At 43.0% G+C, this 21,001-nt stretch overlaps 2 protein-coding genes across 6 annotated transcripts in view; one reads left to right on the top strand and one right to left on the bottom strand.

Annotated features, from left to right (window-relative positions):
- LOC132364034 (olfactory receptor 10H1) overlaps positions 1 to 16,685 on the top strand; it is a 35,384-nt gene extending 18,699 nt beyond the window's left edge. For 2 of the 5 annotated variants that reach the window (XM_059919780.1, XM_059919782.1), the window contains 2 exons: positions 3,921 to 4,063; positions 4,533 to 6,376. In XM_059919780.1, coding sequence (XP_059775763.1) covers positions 4,544 to 5,491 — 948 coding nt within the window. In that variant the 5' untranslated portion in view covers positions 3,921 to 4,063; positions 4,533 to 4,543 and the 3' untranslated portion in view covers positions 5,492 to 6,376. Of the gene's footprint in view, positions 1 to 3,920; positions 4,080 to 4,532; positions 6,377 to 16,609 lie in introns of those variants that run through there. The other 3 variants (XR_009502683.1, XM_059919783.1, XM_059919781.1) reach the window with 3 other exon arrangements.
- On the bottom strand, positions 15,225 to 16,172 carry LOC132364033 (olfactory receptor 10H1-like). The gene has a single exon (XM_059919779.1). It carries the CDS (start codon positions 16,170 to 16,172, stop codon positions 15,225 to 15,227), a length of 948 nt encoding a protein of 315 aa, XP_059775762.1.
- Positions 16,686 to 21,001: the final 4,316 nt, after the last annotated feature.

The raw sequence follows: 21,001 nt of genomic DNA, 5'->3' as shown, positions 1-21,001 counted from the left end.
TGTTTGCTAGTATTTTGTTGAGGATTTTTGCATCTATATTCATCAGTGATATTGGTCTGTAATTTTCTTTTTTTGTAGTGTCTTTGTCTGCTTTTGGTATCAGGGTGATGGTGGCCTCATAGAATGAGTTTGGGAGTGTTCCTTCCTCTGCAATTTTTTGGAAGAGTTTGAGAAGGATGGGTGTTAGCTCTTCTCTAAATGTTTGATAGAATTCACCTGTGAAGCCATCTGGTCCTGGACTTTTGTTTGTTGGAAGATTTTTAATCACAGTTTCAATTTCATTACTTGTGATTGGTCTGTTCATATTTTCTATTTCTTCCTGGTTCAGTCTTGGAAGGTTATACCTTTCTAAGAATTTGTCCATTTCTTCCAGGTTGTCCATTTTATTGGCATAAAGTTGCTTGTAGTAGTCTCTTAGGATGCTTTGTATTTCTGCAGTGTCTGTTGTAACTTCTCCTTTTTCATTTCTGATTTTATTGATTTGAGTCCTCTCCCTCTTTTTCTTGATGAGTCTGGCTAATGGTTTATCAATTTTGTTTATCTTCTCAAAGAACCAACTTTTAGTTTTATTGATCTTTGCTATTGTTTTCTTTGTTTCTATTTCATTTATTTCTGCTCTGATCTTTATGATTTCTTTCCTTCTGCTAACTTTGGGTTTTGTTTGTTCTTCTTTCTCTAGTTTCTTTAAGTGTAAGGTTAGATTGTTTACTTGAGCTTTTTCTTGTTTCTTTAGGTAGGCTTGTATAGCTATAAACTTCCCTCTTAGAACTGCTTTTGCTGCATCCCATAAGTTTTGGGTCGTCGTGTTTTCATTGTCATTTGTCTCTAGGTATTTTTTGATTTCCTCTTTGATTTCTTCAGTGATCTCTTGGTTATTTAGTAATGTATTGTTTAGCCTCCATGTGTTTGTCCTTTTTACGTTTTTTTCCCTGTAATTCATTTCTAATCTCATAGCGTTGTGGTCAGAAAAGATGCTTGATATGATTTCAATTTTCTTAAATTTACTGAGGCTTGATTTGTGACCCAAGATGTGATCTATCTTGGAGAATGTTCCGTGCGCACTTGAGAAGAACGTGTAATCTGCTGTTTTTGGATGGAATGTCCGATATATATCAATTAAATCTATCTGGTCTATTGTGTCATTTAAAGCTTCTGTTTCCTTATTTATTTTCATTTTGGATGATCTGTCCATTGGTGTAAGTGAGGTGTTAAAGTCCCCCACTATTATTGTGTTACTGTCGATTTCCTCTTTTATAGCTGTTAGCAGTTGCCTTATGTATTGAGGTGCTCCTATGTTGGGTGCATATATATTTATAATTGTTATATCTTCTTCTTGGATTGATCCCTGGATCATTATGTAGTGTCCTTCCTTGTCTCTTGTAACATTCTTTAATTTAAAGTCTATTTTATCTGATATGAGTATAGCTACTCCAGCTTTCTTTTGATTTCCATTTGCATGGAATATCTTTTTCCATCCCCTCACTTTCAGTCTGTATGTGTCCCTAGGTCTAAAGTGGGTCTCTTGTAGACAGCATATATATGGGTCTTGTTTTTGTATCCATTCAGCCAGTCTATGTCTTTTGGTTGGGGCATTTAATCCATTCACGTTTAAGGTAATTATCGATATGTATGTTCCTATGACCATTTTCTTAATTGTTTTGTGTTTGTTTTTGTAGGTCCTTTTCTTCTCTTGTGTTTCCCACTTAGAGAAGTTCCTTTAGCATTTGTTGTAGAGCTGGTTTGGTGGTGCTGAATTCTCTTAGCTTTTGCTTGTCTGTAAAGCTTTTGATTTCTCCATCAAATCTAAATGAGATCCTTGCCGGGTAGAGTAATCTTGGTTGTAGGTTCTTCCCTTTCATCACTTTAAGTATATCATGCCACTCCCTTCTGGCTTGCAGAGTTTCTGCTGAGAAATCAGCTGTTAACCTTATGGGAGTTCCCTTGTATGTTATTTGTCGTTTTTCCCTTGCTGCTTTCAATAACTTTTCTTTGTCTTTAATTTTTGCCACTTTGATTACTATGTGTCTCGGCGTGTTTCTCCTTGGGTTTATCCTGTATGGGACTCTCTGCGCTTCCTGGACTTGGGTGGCTATTTCCTTTCCCATGTTAGGGAAGTTTTCGACTATAATCTCTTCAAATATTTTCTCTGGTCCTTTCTCTCTCTCTTCTCCTTCTGGGACCCCTATAATGCGAATGTTGTTGCGTTTAATGTTATCCCAGAGGTCTCTTAGGCTGTCTTCATTTCTTTTCATTCTTTTTTCTTTAGTCTGTTCCGCAGCAGTGAATTCCATCATTCTGTCTTCCAGGTCACTTATCCGTTCTTCTGCCTCAGTTATTCTGCTATTGATTCCTTCTAGTGTAGTTTTCATTTCAGTTATTGTATTGGTCATCTCTGTTTGTTTGTTCTTTAATTCTTCTAGGTCTTTGTTAATCATTTCTTGCATCTTCTCAATCTTTGCCTCCATTCTTATTCCGAGGTCCTGGATCATCTTCACTATCATTATTCTGAATTCTTTTTCTGGAAGGTTGCCTATCTCCACTTCATTTAGTTGTTTTTCTGGGGATTTTTCTTGTTCCTTCATCTGGTACATAGCCCTCTGCCTTTTCATCTTCTCTATCTTTCTGTAACTGTGGTTTTTGGTCCACAGGCTGCAGGATTATCCACATGACTCTTTTTGAGTAATGGTTTTCTCGGGATATATGCCCAGTAGTGGGATTGCTGGGTCGTATGATAGTTCTATTTTTAGTTTTTTAAGGAACCTCCATACTGTTCTCCATAGTGGCTGTATCAATTTACATTGCCACCAACAGTGCAAGAGTGTTCCCTTTTCTCCACACCCTCTCCAGCATTTATTGTTTCTAGATTTTTTTGATGATGGCCATTCTGACTGGTGTGAGGTGATACCTCATTGTACTTTTGATTTGCATTTCTCTAATGATTAGTGATGTTGAGCATCCTTTCATGTGGTTGTTGGCATTCTGTGTATCTTCTTTGGAGAAATGAATATTTAGGTCTTCTGCTCATTTTTGGATTAGGTTGTTTGTTTTATTGTTATTGAGCTGCATGAGCTGCTTGTATATTTTGGAGATTAATCCTTTGTCAGTTGCTTCATTTGCAAAGATCTTCTCCCATTCTGAGGGTTGTCTTTTTGTCTTTTTTATGGTTTCCTTTGCTGTGCAAAAACTTTAAAGTTTCATTATGTTCCATTTGTTTATTTTTGTTTTTATTTCCATTTCTCTAGGAGGTGGGTCAAAAAGGATCTTGCTGTCAACCACTGATATGCTTTAAACTCCTACATGAATGTTTATAGTAGCACTATTCACATGAGTGAAAAAACAGAAATAACCTAAATGTCTAACAATGGGTGAATGGGTAAAAAAAATTTAGTCTATCCATTAAGGGATATTGTTTGGTCATAAAAATGAAGTTCTTCATACATGCTACAATATGGATGATCCTTGAAAACATGATACTGAGTGAAAGAAGCCACACCCCAAAGGTCTCATAGTGTAGATTCCATTTAGGTGAATTATCCAGAGCAGGCTAATCCATAGCGATGGAAAGTAAATTAGCGGTTAACTGCCTTTTAAACTTGATATTGCCTAATAAAAAAGATCACATTAAAATAGGTAAGTTATTTATTCATAAAGAGACATTGAAATCTCATTAAATTGACGTTATTTACTGAGCACAGACTATGTACATTTGCTCACTTAATGTATTGATTTAATTATCATCGATAGCACCTATTGTTTTCCAGGTCACAGTCCAAGAATAACTCATTTAGTTCTCACAACCATTCTTTGAGGCAGGTAGAGAGAAATGGAGGTATAGAGAGGTGAAGAAATTGCTCAAGTTTACACAGTGGGCAGAGCAGGGATTCAAAATCAATCAGCTGACTCCCATACCCCTTTGTCAGATGGCTATGTTGCATTGCCTCAGAACGTACAGATGGGCTGCATGAGACCTGGAAAACAACCAGAACATTATTTCAACAGTTTCCTGCTTCGGATGCCTTGCATGAATAACTCCAGAGGAAGAATCGGATTGATCCATGTTAAGGTAGAGATACCATAGGGTAGGTATGTCTTGTGGTATCTGCAGCTCTGGGAAGAACAGGATTTATCAGAAGGGAGCAGGAGGGCAGAGCAGCAATGACTGGAAGGTCTGATGAAGGAACATTTTCATTTTTGCAAGCAACCTAGAAGGATAGAAAGGAAGAGTCTTTGGGGACAGCCAGCCATGCGTTCAGGTGTTGGCTCTGCCATTTCAACAGCTTTGCCATAAACAAGTTGCTTAGACTCTGCACCCCAATATTCTCAATGAGTATTCTCAAGATACTCAAAACAGAGTGATAAAAGCAGCACCTCCCCCAATACATTGATGAAAGGATTAAATCACAGAGTAGGAACTCAACCAAAGCCACCTGTCATTTATCAGGAGCAGCCCCTTGGGCAGGGCCAGGAATGGTGGAAGCTGATGACCTTCCTCCACCCAGTAGCTGACCTCTGCGTGTCACACCTCACTGCAGGTACAGTCTTCATGCAGGGAGCCAACCTCTCAGCAGTGACTGAATTCATCCCCGTCGGCTTCTCCACCTTCACCCACCTTCAGCTGATGTTCTTCCTGCTCTTCCTGCCGATGTACCTGTTCACGCTGCTGGGGAACCTGCTCATCATGGCCACCATCTGGAGCGAGCCCCGCCTCCACACGCCCATGTACCTCTTCCTGTGCGCCCTCTCCATCTCCGAGGTCCTCTACACCTTTGCCATCATCCCGCGCATGCTGGCCGACCTGCTCTCCACCCACCACACCATCGCCCTCATGGCCTGTGCCAGCCAGATGTTCTTCTCCTTCACGTTTGGCTTCACCCACTCCTTCCTGCTCACCGTCATGGGCTACGACCGCTATGTGGCCATCTGCCACCCCCTGCGCTACAATGTGCTCATGAGTCCCCGTGGCTGTGCCTGCCTGGTGGCCTGGTCCTGGGCTGGAGGCTCAGTCATGGGGCTAGTGGTGACATCTGCCATTTTCTACCTCACCTTTTGTGGACCCAGTGAGGTCGGCCATTTTGCTTGTCATGTGCCCCCACTATTGAAGTTGGCCTGTGATACTGATGTACAAGTAGTGGCCATGGGCGTGGGCCTGGTGTGTATCACTGCCCTGCTGGGTTGCTGTCTCCTCATCCTCCTCTCTTATGCCTTCATCGTGGCCGCCATCTTGAGGATCCCCTCAGCCGAGGGCTGGCACAAGGCCTTCTCCACGTGTGCGTCCCACCTCACCGTGGTGGTCGTGCACTATGGCTTTGCCTCTGTCATCTACCTCAAGCCCAAGGGTCCCCAGTCTCTGGAAGGAGACACCCTGATGGGCACCACCTACACAGTCCTCACTCCCTTCCTCAGCCCCATCATCTTCAGCCTCAGGAACAAGGAGCTGAAGAATGCCATGAAAAAGACCTTCCTTAGCAAACTCTACCCAGAAAAAATGTGATTATCTGGGAGGAATTCCTTGGAAATAGCTAAATTGGGTTACCACATGCTACCTTTAGAGATGACACCCTGTAAGCATGTAATAACCTATATTTGTCTGATGCTTTATGGTTTACAAGGACCCTGTAGGCAACGTCCAAATGTTTGCAAAGTGGTTAAACAGCCTCATGAATGTATTCAGGGTGGAAAGATGTATGAGTTGATAACACATAGAAAGTCAGATTCATTGATTATCTGTTGCAGGACATTTTGTCAGATAGCCTTAAACCAGGAATCTGTTCTTCTCCTGCCAGAAACCAGGGTGGTCTAATTACTCCCATCACCATCAACCCATACGGCAAAGAGAAATGCAATAGTTCAGGCCTCCACCCTCCTCTAGGCAGCAACAGGTAGTTACAACTCAACTTCTGTGAGGCTACGGAAGACTAAGCCAGATTACAGCAGAGGACAGCAAAACACCCTAAATTTCAGCATTGTGCGTATCTGTAATAAGCAGACTCAGAAAATGTTGAAGATACCTCCACGTTTCAAGTGTGAATCTTGAGCAGCTGCAGAGAGACAGAGAAGTCTCTATAGTTAGGTCAAGGAAAGAAATCTCACGGTGAGAAATCACCTGCTGTGTTAGAAAGTGACTTGGCACATAGGCCAGTGGGTAACTGTTTGTTGAACGGCAATAATGAGTGCAGAGCCCAGAATGAAGGTGTATCCAATGGTCATACTGATTTAATGATCCCCCATGGGAGTGAGGGGGGATTTAAGGTTGACCATACTCAATATTACCTATAATTTGTTGAAAATCCATGTATTCAAGAGAATGGCAGATACTGTATGATATCTCTTATAAATGGAATCTTAAAAAGGTAAACTTGTAAAAACAGAGAGTAGAATGATGGTTGTCGGGGGCTGAGGGGTGGGGGAATTGGGGAGATGCTGTTTAAGGGCACAAACTTGCAACCAATAGATCAACCAGAAGACAAACAAGATCTGGGGCTCAAAAACACAGCATTGTGAGTATAGATAGTAATACTGTATTATAAATTTCAAAGTTGCCAAGAGACTAGATCTTAATCTTTCCCACCCCCCAAAAAGATATGATAATTATGTGACATGATAGAGGTGTTAGCTAATACTGCAGTGGTAATTATATTGCAATATATAAATGTATCCCTTCAGCACATTGTACACCCTAAACTTATACACTGTTATATGTCAATTATATCTCAATTAAAAGTCTCTTGACAAATTTAAAACTTTTCAGAATATGAATTTATGCACTAAAAATAGCAATTTATAATACTTAATGGACACTAGTTTATGGTGATACAGTTTTGTACAACAATAAATGTAATTATCATGCATAAGTAATAGTCAATTAGCCAAAGTTAAAAAAACATGTAAGTTGAATAGTAAACTATACATCATTTCCCTAAAGTTGAATTCAGTCTTTCTCTATAACTTGAGCAGTAAAAACATCTCATGTTACTCTGCAGTGGGAAGATGTGGAAAAAATTCCAGTCAAAACTGAGGATCCTAGATCATCCTCCTTTGCATAATGTACTCCATGTTTCATGTTACCCCTCAAATACATTACCTCATTACAGCCTCACAACTGGATATCAGGGCAGATAAACTCACATCCACTTCACTTGACAGAGGGGAAACTGAGGCTCAAAATTGTTGCATGATTCATCCAAGATCACACAAGTTAGAAGGGCCAGGTTTCCCTTGTGGGTCTTTTCTGATTCCCAGGCCTTTCCACCCACTGCTTCACACAGCATTCTCCTACAATGGGTTTTGTGAGTCCCCCATCCAAGGAGGACTAGCCCATTTTCGAATCAATCTCGTCAGTATCCTAAGAGCCTTTTTTTTTTTTTAATTTATTTATTTATTTATTTTTGGCTGTGTTGGGTCTTCGTTTCGCGTGAGGGCTTTCTCTAGTTGCGGCAAGCGGGGGCCACTCTTCTTCGCAGTGCGCGGGCCTCTCACTATCGCGGCCTCTCTTGTTGCGGGGCACAGGCTCCAGACGCGCAGGCTCAGTAGTTGTGGCTCACGGGCCTAGTTGCTCCGTGGCATGTGGGATCTTCCCTGACCAGGGCTCGAACCCGTGTCCCCTGCATTGGCAGGCAGATTCTCAACCACTGCGCCACGAGGAAAGCCCCCTAAGAGCCTCTTAAACCACAGGTGGGCAATTGGAGCCCACCATAAACTGGAGTGTGCAACCTTGGGACATTGATGGAATATTTCTATAGATTCCAGATTTTAAAGTTTTGAACTCGTAGGAATTCCTGAGTTACTCTTTCACACTGATCCTGAGATGATCCCCTCCCCTGGCAACAAAGAAAGTCTAGACAAGAATATAAGCTAGGTTCTTTCATTTTCTTCATTAAAGTCAACTCAGCCTCTGAGCCTACTAATAACCAAATGGAAAGAAAACCTGGAATGTGATTGGGTATCTACAATGAGTGGGGCACTCAATGTCTTATGCTAACTTATTATGATTCATTAGGCTATCAGCTTCCTGAGGTCAGGAAATCTGTCCATTTGCCCACCGTCACACCCAGCACCAGCATAGTACTTGGAAGATATAATTGATTAACTGATATTTCGTGGGTGGACCAGTGTAATCCACAGAATACTATACAAACCAGAATGTCGGCTTGTAATGTTTACTATGAGAAACCTCACTGCCCTCCAAAGCAGTGGGAAACAGTGTGTGAAAAGCTGTGTTGAGGTCAGGATAATCTGAGTTTAAATCTTGCCTCCCTAATTAGATGGATATCTAATTAGATTGAAACCTAATTAGATAGACATCTTATATATTCCACATCTGAGTAAATAATGGAATGTTCAGAGCTGTGACATTTAAGACTGTAAACCTTAGATATATCCATTAATAATGGACGGTTAAACAAATACTGGTTCATTCATAAATGGAACACAAGTCAGCCATTAAAACCATTCAGTCCTTGGACTTCATCAGCATCCTCTCTCCCTGGCGATCCCACCTAGTACCATGTGTTTATGTACCTTATGCACACAGGTGATCCCCAGATTCTTATATTTATTCCTATCCAACTGCCTATTCAATATCTCCAAGTGGATATCTAGTAAGCATCTCAAACTTAATGTATCCAAACCTTGGATGTTCTTGTTGACATTATCATACTTACTTTTTCTCTCTCCCTCCCTCACTTTGTCCATCCCTCCCTCCCTTCCTCTGTTCTTTTCCTCTCCTTTTCTCTCTTTTCCTCTTCCACTCCCTCTCTCTCCCTCCCTCTTTTCCCCTCTCTTCCCATCTCCTTCTCCCTCTCTCTCTCTCTCCCCACCACCCTCTCCTTCACACACACACACACACACACACACACACACATCATTCTCCCACAGTCTTTCTTATCTAAGAAAAGAGAAACTCAGATTTCAATTCCTTGGAGTCTTTTCTGCTCAAATATCATAGAGCCCTTCTTTAACCATACTACACAAAATAGAAACACCCCTGGCCATGTCCTACCTCCCTGATCTGCTTTACTTGTCTCCCACATGCTTATTACCTCCTGACATGTATCTGCTTAATGAAGTCTGTCTCTGCCAATTGGAATGTTGCTCTGAGGAGGTCAAGGACTCTTGGTTCATTTTGTCCACTGCTGTATTCCTACACAGCATATGGTAGGCTTTCAAAAATTTGTTAACTAAATTAATTTAAAAGAATGAAGGTAACAGTTAGGTGCTATTTTTCCCATCCAATCGGATGGACAAAAAATTTTCAAACTTATTAACACTGTTGGAGTGGGCATGGGGAAATTTGCTCTCATGTGTTGCTGTGTGTCCATAGGCAGGTCAATTCCCTTCTCTGAGCGCACCCTGTAATGATGAAAAAGCACCTACCTTCTAAGACAGCTATGAGACTGAAGTAAGACAATGTTTGTGAAGGGCTTAGCATGGTGCCTGGCACATGGATATGCTCAATAAACAGTAATTAGGATGATATTATAATTTCAAGTTTTGCTTAATGAGCTTGGAAACAGAGGCGTTGGTTGAGGAACTGTTCAGTTGTCCACCAACTTTGACTATCACCTGGGTTATCAATGTGGCCAAAGGAGTGGGACCTCAATGGAGAGCATTTTTGTCTAGAAGGGGGTGCTGTTGGCAGAAGTTCTACACCAACTGAGCTTCCTGACCTCCCCCTTTCTCCCAGGATCCCCTTCTACACAAACAGCCTCATTTCTATGGCTACTAGTCTCTAAGTGTGGTCTCCACAACTCATCTCTATGGCAACAGCTGATGGGCAGGGAGACAGGTGATACCTTGCACTCTAAAGAGAAAAGAAAGAGTTGCTCAGAATTGTAAATAGAGCTGTGCAGTGGGTAAGTGATGAAGCAAAGTGGCTTTGGTTAAATCACATGTAATCTCTCAGCCTCAGTTTCCCATCATTAAAATAGGTTTAATAATAAGGTAGCCACCTCTTAGGATAGTTCTGAGAATTAAATCATATCTAGGTAGGGTAATTGACAGTGACTGGCAACCAATAAGCACTTAATAAATGCCAGATTTTTAAGATTTATTTAATAATTAATTGTCTTCTGTGTGTTAAATCCTGTGCTAGTTTTGGGAGTACAGAGATGGGTCTGTTGCTAGCCTCTCTCTTTGAAGAGTTTACACAGTGCTTGGTGGAAAGACACACAGAGAAATGTCAGGGCTCTCACCAAGATATGGCCCAGGTGCTAAGGGCCACAAAAAGGGGTGTGACTCTGCAGCTTGGGATCATCAGCCAAGTCTTCCCTCATTTCTGTCCTCAAGTGGCTCTCAGAGCCTCCAGAGGACACTTGGAAGTTTCTGTAGACATTTTTTATTATTACAACTGAAAGAGGAGGAGATGTGTTACAATATCTAGTGGGTAAAGGTAATGGTTGCTGCTCAACATCCTGCAATGCACAGAACAGACCCCACTGCAAAGAATGAGCCAACCTCAAGTGTCAACCGTTCCAAGGATGATAAACCCTGCTTACTTACTTAACAAACATTTATTGATTATCTACTGTGTGCCAGGCATGTTTTCAGATGCCACTGGGGATTCAACATGGAACTGATTAGATGTGACACTGATCTCAGTGCTTGCAGCTGAGAGAGGAAGATGTGGCTATTAAACAAATAATCACACTAATTAATATATATGATACATTGTGATAAAAGCTATGAGGAAAGAAAGAAGTTGCTATGAGTGCTTATAATAGGAGTGGTGACTCAGTCTGGGGAAATCAGGGAAGGCTTTCCTGAGGAGGTGACATTTAAGGTGGATGGATGTGTAGGTTATGCCAGCGGAAGGGTATTCCAGGTAGAAGCAGTAGCATGGGCAAAGCCTGAAAGGTCTGAGTGTGCTTGGTTTATTGTAGGAATAACCAGGACGTTAGAGAGGCTGAAGAGCTGGGGAGGGCTGGGGTGTAATGTTGAAGATGAAGCATGGACCTGACAACAGGAGAATTCGTACTGTGTCCCAAGGTTATAAACAGACAGGTGATTTTTCAAGTTTTCCCTTTACAAAGATCCTTCTGGCTGCTGGGCAGAGACAGCTTGTGGGGGTTGAAGGTGGAGGAGAAGAAAAACATCCTTGAGGAGGGGACTGGACTTTCATCCACAAGCACGGCTGTCAGGGTCAACACTGGGGAAGAGCAGAACAATAGAAGAGAAGGCAACAGGTTGCATCACTCAGGACGGTCTTTGACTTGAGCAGTTAGCATGGAAGCCCACGGTGGCTCCATTAGCACCAGGAGGGGGGACCCCTAAAGTCTGGAGATCTCTCCATCAGCAGCCTTTCTCTGTGCTCCAGGCCCTTTAATCACCTCTCTGGGCTCTGGCCCCACCTTGAGGATACCAAAGCATGTGGCACAGCGGGTACCATTAGTAAGGAATGGCAAACAGCTAGGAATGCAGGCGGTGGAAGAACATAAGAAAGTGGAAACTGAATAATAGAGGGGAAGTGAGGACAGGCCCTGGGGGGGACGGGGTGGTCCTAGCCAACACTAGTGGGCAGAGGGGCAGGGCTGTCTTCACTCCTGTGATGGGAGGGTCATCACCCAAAGATGTTGGTTGTGTTTACACTGATGTTTTGGCATTTATCTCTATTTTCCATCACCAGATAAGTGAATGATGGCTTCAAATTTTTGAACTGTTGCAGGGAAAATAAAGGCAAGGTATTTTCGGGGGTTGGGGGAGATAGGGATGTCTAACGGTATCAAGACTAGGGTCAGGCAAGTGAGACACTCACGTTGAAAACTAAATTTAGGGGGTCACCACAAAATTCAGTAATTAAGATAAATCATATTTTATGCAATATTTTACAAAATCAAAATTAATGCAAAAAATTCACGATGAACAATATATCAACATTTTAAATAAAGAAAGGAAGCAGCACTGCAGTTTCATGACCCTGCCTCATTCTTCTAGCCCTGACCCAGCCCTTGGGTCTAGAATATGCCACTTAGAGAAACAACATACATTCACTAAGTTCAACTTCTTTGGTCATTTTAAATTTACAATACAACTAATAGTAAATAAAGTAAAGGAGTAAAAATATGGTTTATTTAAATTTCAGAAAGTGTTGTCATTGGTCAATCAAAGTAGAGTAAGTTGATTTTTTCTATTATGACCACAGGGAACCACACTGGCACTTCTTGGGTATAATTCAGAAGTCACCTTTGCTGTCAGCTCCTTCATGTTCACATAGTCTGACTCTTACATATTTCCCGGGACAATCGGTATATTCGAAAAGTCTCCAGATCTGTGATTTGCCAAAGAGCATTGGCTACACCTCAAGGCTTGTGCTGGCCACTTAAACATTCCTTGCACGTGACAGCTTCAAGAGGGGCAGTCCTTATATCTGGTATTCCTTCACCATGTATAGGGGAAGCAAAGGATGTCCCCAAATATTGCTAATTAACTGTCTTAAGTCTTCTCAATATAACCCAGGAACCTGGCTTTAAAAGGATTCAGTTCTTTTTGTTTTGTTTGTTTGTTTGTTTTAGCTCAAGCAACTTCATATTTAAACATGACACTCTTTTCCATATTAATACCACTGCTAAGGAAAACCAAACACAGAATGCCTATAGCCTGTTTTTGTCAAGGTTAGGTTATGTCTCCCCAGTCCTCTCACATTGGGTGTTTCTTCCTAACCCCCTGAGGTCAGCATATTTTCAAGGTCTGGGCTTATTTCATTTGGTGCCTGCTAAAACCGGTCTTTTCTTTCCAATCCAGGTTTTCATCCCTTCCTGGAACAGCTGACCTCCTCTCCTCATAACCCCTGAGAAGTGTATGCTTCTGAGCCCCAGCTCCAACTTAATGAATTCTAGCTTTTTTCCACTTCAGGAGAAAGATTTAGCTAGCAGACTTAATCTCTTTATATCTCAATTTCCTCATCTTGAAAATGGAACTAATAATCTGACCTCCCTCGTGGAGTAAAAGAACTGATGTGTGTAAAGCATTTAAGACCTTACCTGTCTTTATCCATCAGGGAAATGCTACTCAAAACCACAATTAGATACCTCTAGAATGACTACAATCAGAAAGTTAGATAACAACAAATGCTGGTGAGGATGTGGAGAAATTGGAACCCTCATACGCTGCTGCTGGGGATGAAAAATGGTTCAACCTCTTTAGAAAAGAGTCTAGCAGTTCCTCAAATAACTAAACATAGAGTTACCATATGACCCATCCATTTCACTGAAAGGTATATACCTCCCAAAATGAAAACATAGGTCCACGCAAAAACTTGTACATGAATGTTTATAGCAGAAACACTCTTGGTGGCCAAAATGTGGAAACAACCAAAAAATGTATCAACAGATGGATGGATAAACAAAATATCATATATCCAAACAATGCAACTTTATTCAGCTATAAAAAAAGGAATGAAATTAGTGATACATGCTGTGACATGGATAAACCTGGAAAACATGGTACATGAAAGAAGCCAGACACAAAATGATAAATATCGTATGAGTCCATGTATATGAAATGGCCAGATAAATCAAATCTATAGAGACAGTAGATTCATGGTTGCTTAGGACTGGAAGGAAAGGAAGAAAGAGAGGTGATAGCTAAAAGGTACAGCTTTCTTTTGGACGTGAGGAAAATGTTCTAAATTCGCTGTGGTAATGATTACACATATCTTCATATGGGTATGTTATATGGTATGTAAAGTACATTTCAATACAGGTATTTTTTTAAAGACCATAATAGCTGATGATAAATGCTCAACAAATGGGAAGCTGTTATCTTCATAACTATTAAAAAGAAAGGAAGGAAGGGAGGAAGGAAGGAGGGAGAGAGGGAAAGGGGGAAGGGAGGGAGAGAGAGAGAGAGAGAGGGTGAGACAGAAAAGCTACCTCTGCCTCCAACTCAAATATGTGGCTTCATATTTGAGCTAAGGATTCTTTAGAGCAGTGGTTCCCAAAGTGTCATCCTCAGACCAGCTGCAGCGTCACCTGGGAGCTTGTTAGAAATGAAGATTCTAGAGTCCCCCTTGCCCAACCACACAGACCTACTGAATTAGACACTCTGAGGTGGGACCCAGCAGCCTGATTCTGATGTGCCCTCAAGTTGGAGACCCATTACTACAGAAGACTCACTCAGCCCACCCCATTCTACATCCATGAACCTACCTGGCTTCTTGATTTTGGACAAGTACCAAACCTCACTGTGTCCATTGCCTCATTTAAAAATGTAGCGTAACCCAAAGCAGCTACCTGATTCTGCCTGAGCACTTCCCTTGAAGCAGGCCCAGCCTGTGGATGCATCCCCCCAATCTATCTGACTCCACAACCCATGAAAGGGAAATGGATTTTTATTGAGGATTTCAAGGGCGTCCAGAAAGGGGATTTACATCAGGTACTTTATGGCAACCTTATTAACCTTATAAAATATCCATTTATGTCCCTGCTCTTTCCCCGTATTTCTTCACCAGCCACTGGGTCCATCATCCCCTCCTAGGTCCCCATCAACTGCTAGCAATCTGGTTTTTCTACCTGTTCCTCCCTTATTCCTCAAAGCAGCCACCACTTAATCTTCCCTCTCCCATGTCTTCCCCCATCTCTTTCCATATTGTTTATCTTAGAAGGAGAAGTTCAGATCCCCTCTCTCTTCTTTCTATAATTTGTATCCTTAGACCTATCATTCACTCAGCCAAAAAAAGCAACTCATAGGAGAAGACACCCTACCTCCAAAAATGTGAAGACTTGAAATGAAAAACAACAACAGTCAACAATGCTCTCCTTCCCTCAATATGATACATGAGAGAGATGAGGTCTCCAAAGCATAGAGTGCAGTTCTTGATACACAGCAAGCACGAGATCAATGTCGCTGTTTATGTCATCATTGTTTTAGGTAGAGCAAGCATCCCTCCTTCACACAGTGAAGATAAATTATGCACGCAGGTTCCCCAACACAGGACATGGGCGTCCCCTCTTTCGTGCTGCTCTCAGGCACAGTAAACAGGAGGAAGTTGACTCACAAGGTCAATATTGGGGAGATTGTGACTCCAGTGAATGCAGGAGGAATGAGGTCAACCAGACTGGGGGAAAGGAGAGAAAGCAGACATCTAACATTTATAGAGAAGTTGCTGAGTGGGGACGAGTGGAAATTCACAAACAGGAATCATCACCAGTGCAGCACGATTATTCCCATTTTACAGAGGATAGACTGAAGTGCCTCTACGTGCCACATCTCCTGTTACAAAACCTGCCATTTCAGGAGCTATGGAGAAAGAATTTGTTGAGGATGGTCTTTTTCATGGCATTCTTCAGCTCCTTGTTCCTGAGGCTGAAGATGATGGGGCTGAGGAAGGGAGTGAGGACTGTGTAGGTGGTGCCCATCAGCGTGTCTCCTTCCAGAGACTGGGGACCCTTGGGCTTGAGGTAGATGACAGAGGCAAAGCCATAGTGCACGACCACCACGGTGAGGTGGGACGCACACGTGGAGAAGGCCTTGTGCCGGCCCTCGGCTGAGGGGATCCTCAAGATGGCGGCCACGATGGAGGCATAAGAGAGGAGGATGAGGAGACAGCAGCCCAGCAGGGCAGTGACACACACCAGGCCCACACCCATGGCCACGGTGGAGACGTTGTCCCCACAGGCTAACGTCGCTAGAGGTGGCATGTGGCAGAAGAAATGGTGGATCACATTGGGTCCACAAAAGGTGAGGTAGAAAATGGCTGATGTCACCACTAGCCGCATGACTGAGCCTCCAGCCCAGGACCAGGCCACCAGGCAGGCACAGCCACGGGGACTCATGAGCACGTTGTAGCGCAGGGGGTGGCAGATGGCCACGTAGCGGTCGTAGCCCATGACGGTGAGCAGGAAGGAGTGGGTGAAGCCAAACGTGAGGGAGAAGAACATCTGGCTGGCACAGGCCCTGAGGGCGATGGTGTGGTGGGTGGAGAGCAGGTCGGCCAGCATGCGCGGGATGATGGCAAAGGTGTAGAGGACCTCGGAGATGGAGAGGGCGCACAGGAAGAGGTACATGGGCGTGTGGAGGCGGGGCTCGCTCCAGATGGTGGCCATGAGGAGCAGGTTCCCCAGCAGCGTGAACAGGTACATCGGCAGGAAGAGCAGGACGAACATCAGCTGAAGGTGGGGGAAGGTGGAGAAGCCGACGGGGATGAATTCAGTCACTGCTGAGAGGTTGGCTCCCTGCATGAAGACTGTGCCTGCAGTGAGGTGTGACACGCAGAGGTCAGCTACTGGGTGGAGGAAGGTCATCAGCTTCCACCATTCCTGGCCCTGCCCAAGGGGCTGCTCCTGATAAATGACAGGTGGCTTTGGTTGAGTTCCTACTCTGTGCCTCCTATGGTTTAATCTTCTCATCAGTGCAGTGGGGGAGGTGCTGATTTGATCACCTCATTTCGAGTGTCTTGAGAATACTCACTGAGAATATTGGGATGCTAAATGCTAAGCAACTTGTTCAAGGTGAGCTGTCAAAATGGCAGAGTTAAGACTTGAACACATGGCTGACTTTCTCCAAAGGCTATACACCTCTCTCCCTCTGGTTACCTCCGATAATATAAATGTTCCTTCACCAGAGCTTCCAGCCATTGCCTTCCTCTCCCTAATGATAAATCCTTTTCTTCCCATAGCTTCAGATACCACAAGACCTACCTACCCATGGCTACAACACTTTGGACCAGTGTGCATCTCTAACTTAAGATGAAGCAATCAGATTCTTCCTCTGGAGTTATCCATGCAATGAATCAGAAGCAAGAGACTGTGTAGAAATAATGTTCTAGTTGTTTTCCAGATCCCAGGAGGTGCATCTGTACCTTCTGAGGCAATGCAACATAGCCATCTGACAAAGGGATGAGGGAGTCAGCCAACCTGTGTTCGAACCCCTGCTCTGCCTGCTGTGTAAACCTGAGCAAGTGTCTTAACTTCTTTGTACCTCCGTTTCCCCCTACTTAACTCAAAGTGTTGTTGTGAGAATTAAATGAGTTATTCTTGGACTTGATCTGGAAAACAGTAGGTGCTACCTATGATAATTAACTCAATACACTCAATGAGCAAATGTATATGATCTGTGCTCAGTAAATAACAATTCAGTGTCTCTTTATGAATAACAATTTTAAATCCTTTTTAAAAATAAATGTATTTATTTTATTTATATTTATTTTGGGCTGCATTGGGTCTTCGTTGTTGCGCGCAGGCTTTCTCTAGTTGCGGCGAGTGGGAGCTCCTCTTCATTGCGCACGCGGGCTTCTCATTGTGTGCCTTCTCTTGTTGCAGAGCACGGGCTCTAGGCACACGGGCTTCAGTAGTTGTGGTTCGCAGGCTCTAGAGCGCAGTCTCAGTAGTTGTGGCGCACGGGCTTAGCTGCATCCGTGGCATGTGGGATCTTCCTGGACCAGGGCTCGAACCCATGTCCCCTGCATTGGCAAGCAGATTCTTAACCACTGCGCCACCAGGGAAGCCCCAAATCTTTTTTTTTTTTAATTAGGCTATGTCAAGTTAAAAGGCAGCTAACCACTAATCTTTTTTCTGTCTCTATGGATTTGCCTGCTCTGGACAAGTCGTCTAAATGTAATCATATACTCTGTGGACTTTGGGGTCTGGCTTCTTTCACTCAGCATAATGTTTTTGAGGTTCATCCATGCTGTAGCATTGTCATAACTTCATACCTTTTTATGGCTGAGCAATATTCCATTGTATCGACAGACCACATTTTGTTGATCTATTCACCCACTGATGGACATTTGGTTCTTTTCCACTTTTTCACTATAGTGAATAGTGCTGCTATGAATATTTATATAAGAGTTTAAGGCATATCAATGGTTGCTGGGGGCTAGGGGAAGGGGATAAATGGGAGTGACTTCTAATGGATATGGGGTTTCCTTTGGGGGTGCTGAGAAGATTCTGGAACTAGATAGATGGTGCTTGTACAACATCGTGAATGCATTTAATGCCACTGAATTGTATGCTATAAAATGGTTAAAATGGTAAATTTTATGTTATATGTATTTTACCAGAATAAAAAAATAAGAATAAAGTAGTAAATGCCCTCTTAAGCGGGCTCATGTCCTTGATCAAGCTCTGACAAGTTGAGAACAAAACAAAGTGGGGGAACCAGACACCTTGGTGACCAAAGGTTGCTTTCCCCAAACATCACTGGTTTCCAGAGTTTCTTGGCCTCCCTCCCTTGGAGTCACTTGTTTCTTTCCCTCACTTCTGGGTCAGCACCTGCCATAGGTCCCCAGGTAGCCCCCGTGGCCTCACTCATTCCTGATACCCTGAGATCCTAGAGGGGGTGAGTCAAAGTCAATGACTTGGAAACAAGAGCCCCCAAGAAAAGGCTGAACGGGTGAGACTGGGATCATGTGGGCTGTGGTCTCAACTTCCTGTAGCTCTCCAACATCTAGTGCAAGTTTTTTCAGTATTTGGTTCCAGATCATCCTTTGCTACGGATGCCCTGTAAGGTGTTTAACAGCATCCCTGGCGTCTACCAGCTGGATGCCAGTAGCTCCTGCTCAGTAGTGACAACCAAAAGTGTATCCAGACATTCTGACAGGTGTGAGGTGATACCTCATTGTAGTTTTGATTCACATTTCTCTAATGATTAGTGATGTTGAGCATCCTTTCATGTGTTTGTTGGCAATCTGTATATCTTCTTCAGACAAATGTCTATTTAGGTCTTCTGCCCATTTTTGGATTGGGTTGTTTGGGTTTTTTTTGATATTGAGCTGCATGAGCTGCTTGTATATTTTGGAGATTAATCCTTTGTCAGTTGCTTCGTTTGCAAATATTTTCTCCCATTCTGAGGGTTGTCTTCTCGTCTTGTTTACGGTTTCCTTTGTTGTGCAAAAGCTTTTAAGTTTCATTAGGTCCCATTTATTTATTTATTTATTTATTTATTTTTAAAGACTAAGGTTTTTATTTATTTATATTTATTTATTTAATTTTTATTTATTTATTTATTTATGGCTGTGTTGGGTCTTCGTTTCTGTGCGAGGGCTTTCTCTAGTTGTGGCAAGCGGGGGCCACTCTTCATCGCGGTGCGCGGGCCTCTCACTGTTGCGGCCCCTCCCGTTGCGGAGCACAGGTTCCAGATGCGCAGGCTCAGCAATTGTGGCTCACGGGCTTAGTTGCTCCACGGCATGTGGGATCTTCCCAGACCAGGGCTCGAACCCGTGTCCCCTGCATTGGCAGGCAGATTCTCAACCACTGCGCCACCAGGGAAGCCCCCATTTGTTTATTTTTGTTTTTATTTCCATTTCTCTAGGAGGTGGGTCAAAAAGGATCTTGCTGTGGTTTATGTCATGCAGTGTTCTGACTATGTTTTCTTCTAAGAGTTTTATAGTGTCATTGCCAGTGTCCCCATGGGGGGCAAAGTCGCCTCCAGTTGAGAACCAATGATCTAAAGAGTACAGTTGTAATTCCTTAACTGCTCTTTCTCCCTGGATCTCAGTTCTTCCCCCTCTTCAACTGGCAAACACCTGTTCATCTTTAAGTCTAAGCTTAAATGCCACCTTCTCTGTGCAGCTTTCCTGGACATCTCTTCCCAAAACAGATTTAGTCACTCATCCCTGTGTGCTTCCAAAACAGTACTCCTGAGTAAGCTTAAAACTTCTTGAGTTTAACTCTTTCATGACCTTCATTACAATGTATCATGTTGGAGACACAACTGTCTTTGGCACTGGATTTCAGTTCTTGATGAGAGTAGCTACTCTTTATTGGACGTTGGCACCTGTGCTCGTATGTTTCTTATGAAATCTTTAATCCAATATTGTGAGGCACCTGCTATGATCCCTGTTTTACAGAAGTGGCAGCTGCCTCCCACAGAGGACACATCACTTGCCCAAGAGACCATGGCTCCTGAGTGGGGGAGCCAGGATCTAAACCTACATCAGAATAACCCCAAAGCCTATCTTTTCCTAAACTCTCTGTTATACTCATCACTTACTGGTGGCTGTTAATGAATGTCAGGGCTACTTCCATATATATCCATATATCCCCATATCCCCTTCCAGGACCAGGGACATGTTATATCCATTTATCCCTACTTCCATATATCCCCATATCCCCTTCCAGGACCAGGAACGTGTTAGCTTCACCATACCAGACCATTCCCATACTCCTTCCCTATATTAATAAAGATCACAAAAACCACAGCCATGAAGAAAGAAAGAGGTACTATAAGAAAACAAGAGCTCACCATGTCCTGGGAAGGTGGTCCAGGGCTGCATATACATCTTCTGGGATGATGGGGACACAGAAAACAGCTAAGATTGGTGTCTGTTCATTCTGGAAAAAGGCAAAACTGTGGAGACAGTAAAAAGATTGATGGTTGTCAAGAGTTCAAGGAGAGAGCAGAAAGGATGATTAGGTGGAACTTGGGTTTTTTTTTTTAAGGGGGTGAAACTCTTCTGTATGATACTATACTGGTGGATACATGACATGGTGCATTTGTCAAAACTCATAGGATGTACAGCACCAAGAGTGAACCCTATTGTAAACTGTGGGCTTTGGTTAATACCAGTGTGTCAATATTGGTTTAACAGCTGTAACGCAGTTATCTCACTAACGCAGGATGTTAATAATAAGGGAATCTCTGTGGTGGGAGAGAGATGGTACATGGTAATTTTCTGCACTATCTGCTCAATTTTCTGTAAACCTAAAATTACTCTAAAAAAATCTACTAATTTTTTTAAAAAGAAAAACAAACAGTCATAGAACCACGGTGGGCATGGGAGTAGGACAACAGAGAGGTAGACTGAAGTGTCCTAGCACTGATCCACTAGGAGGACACGTAGTGGGTCCCTCTGTAAGTAAACTGAACAACCACAGAGAGAGTGTAATCTGGCAATCTTGCACTTAGAGGAGCCCACAGTAGGGCCAGCTCCCCACCCAGGAACTCAGGGACCTAGCCTGTCCATGGACAAATCCTGTCCTCCTATACCCCTGCAGCAGTTTTCCAACTTCAGCATTAGGGATTTTAGGGGCCGATAATTTTGGGGGGCTGGGGCTGTCCTGTGCATTAT

The sequence above is a fragment of the Balaenoptera ricei genome, chromosome 3, assembly GCF_028023285.1.
Source record: "Balaenoptera ricei isolate mBalRic1 chromosome 3, mBalRic1.hap2, whole genome shotgun sequence".
NCBI classification, from domain to species: Eukaryota; Metazoa; Chordata; class Mammalia; order Artiodactyla; family Balaenopteridae; genus Balaenoptera; species Balaenoptera ricei.
Note: the sequence above shows the minus strand (reverse complement) of the source record. Positions and strands in the feature narration are given on the sequence as shown.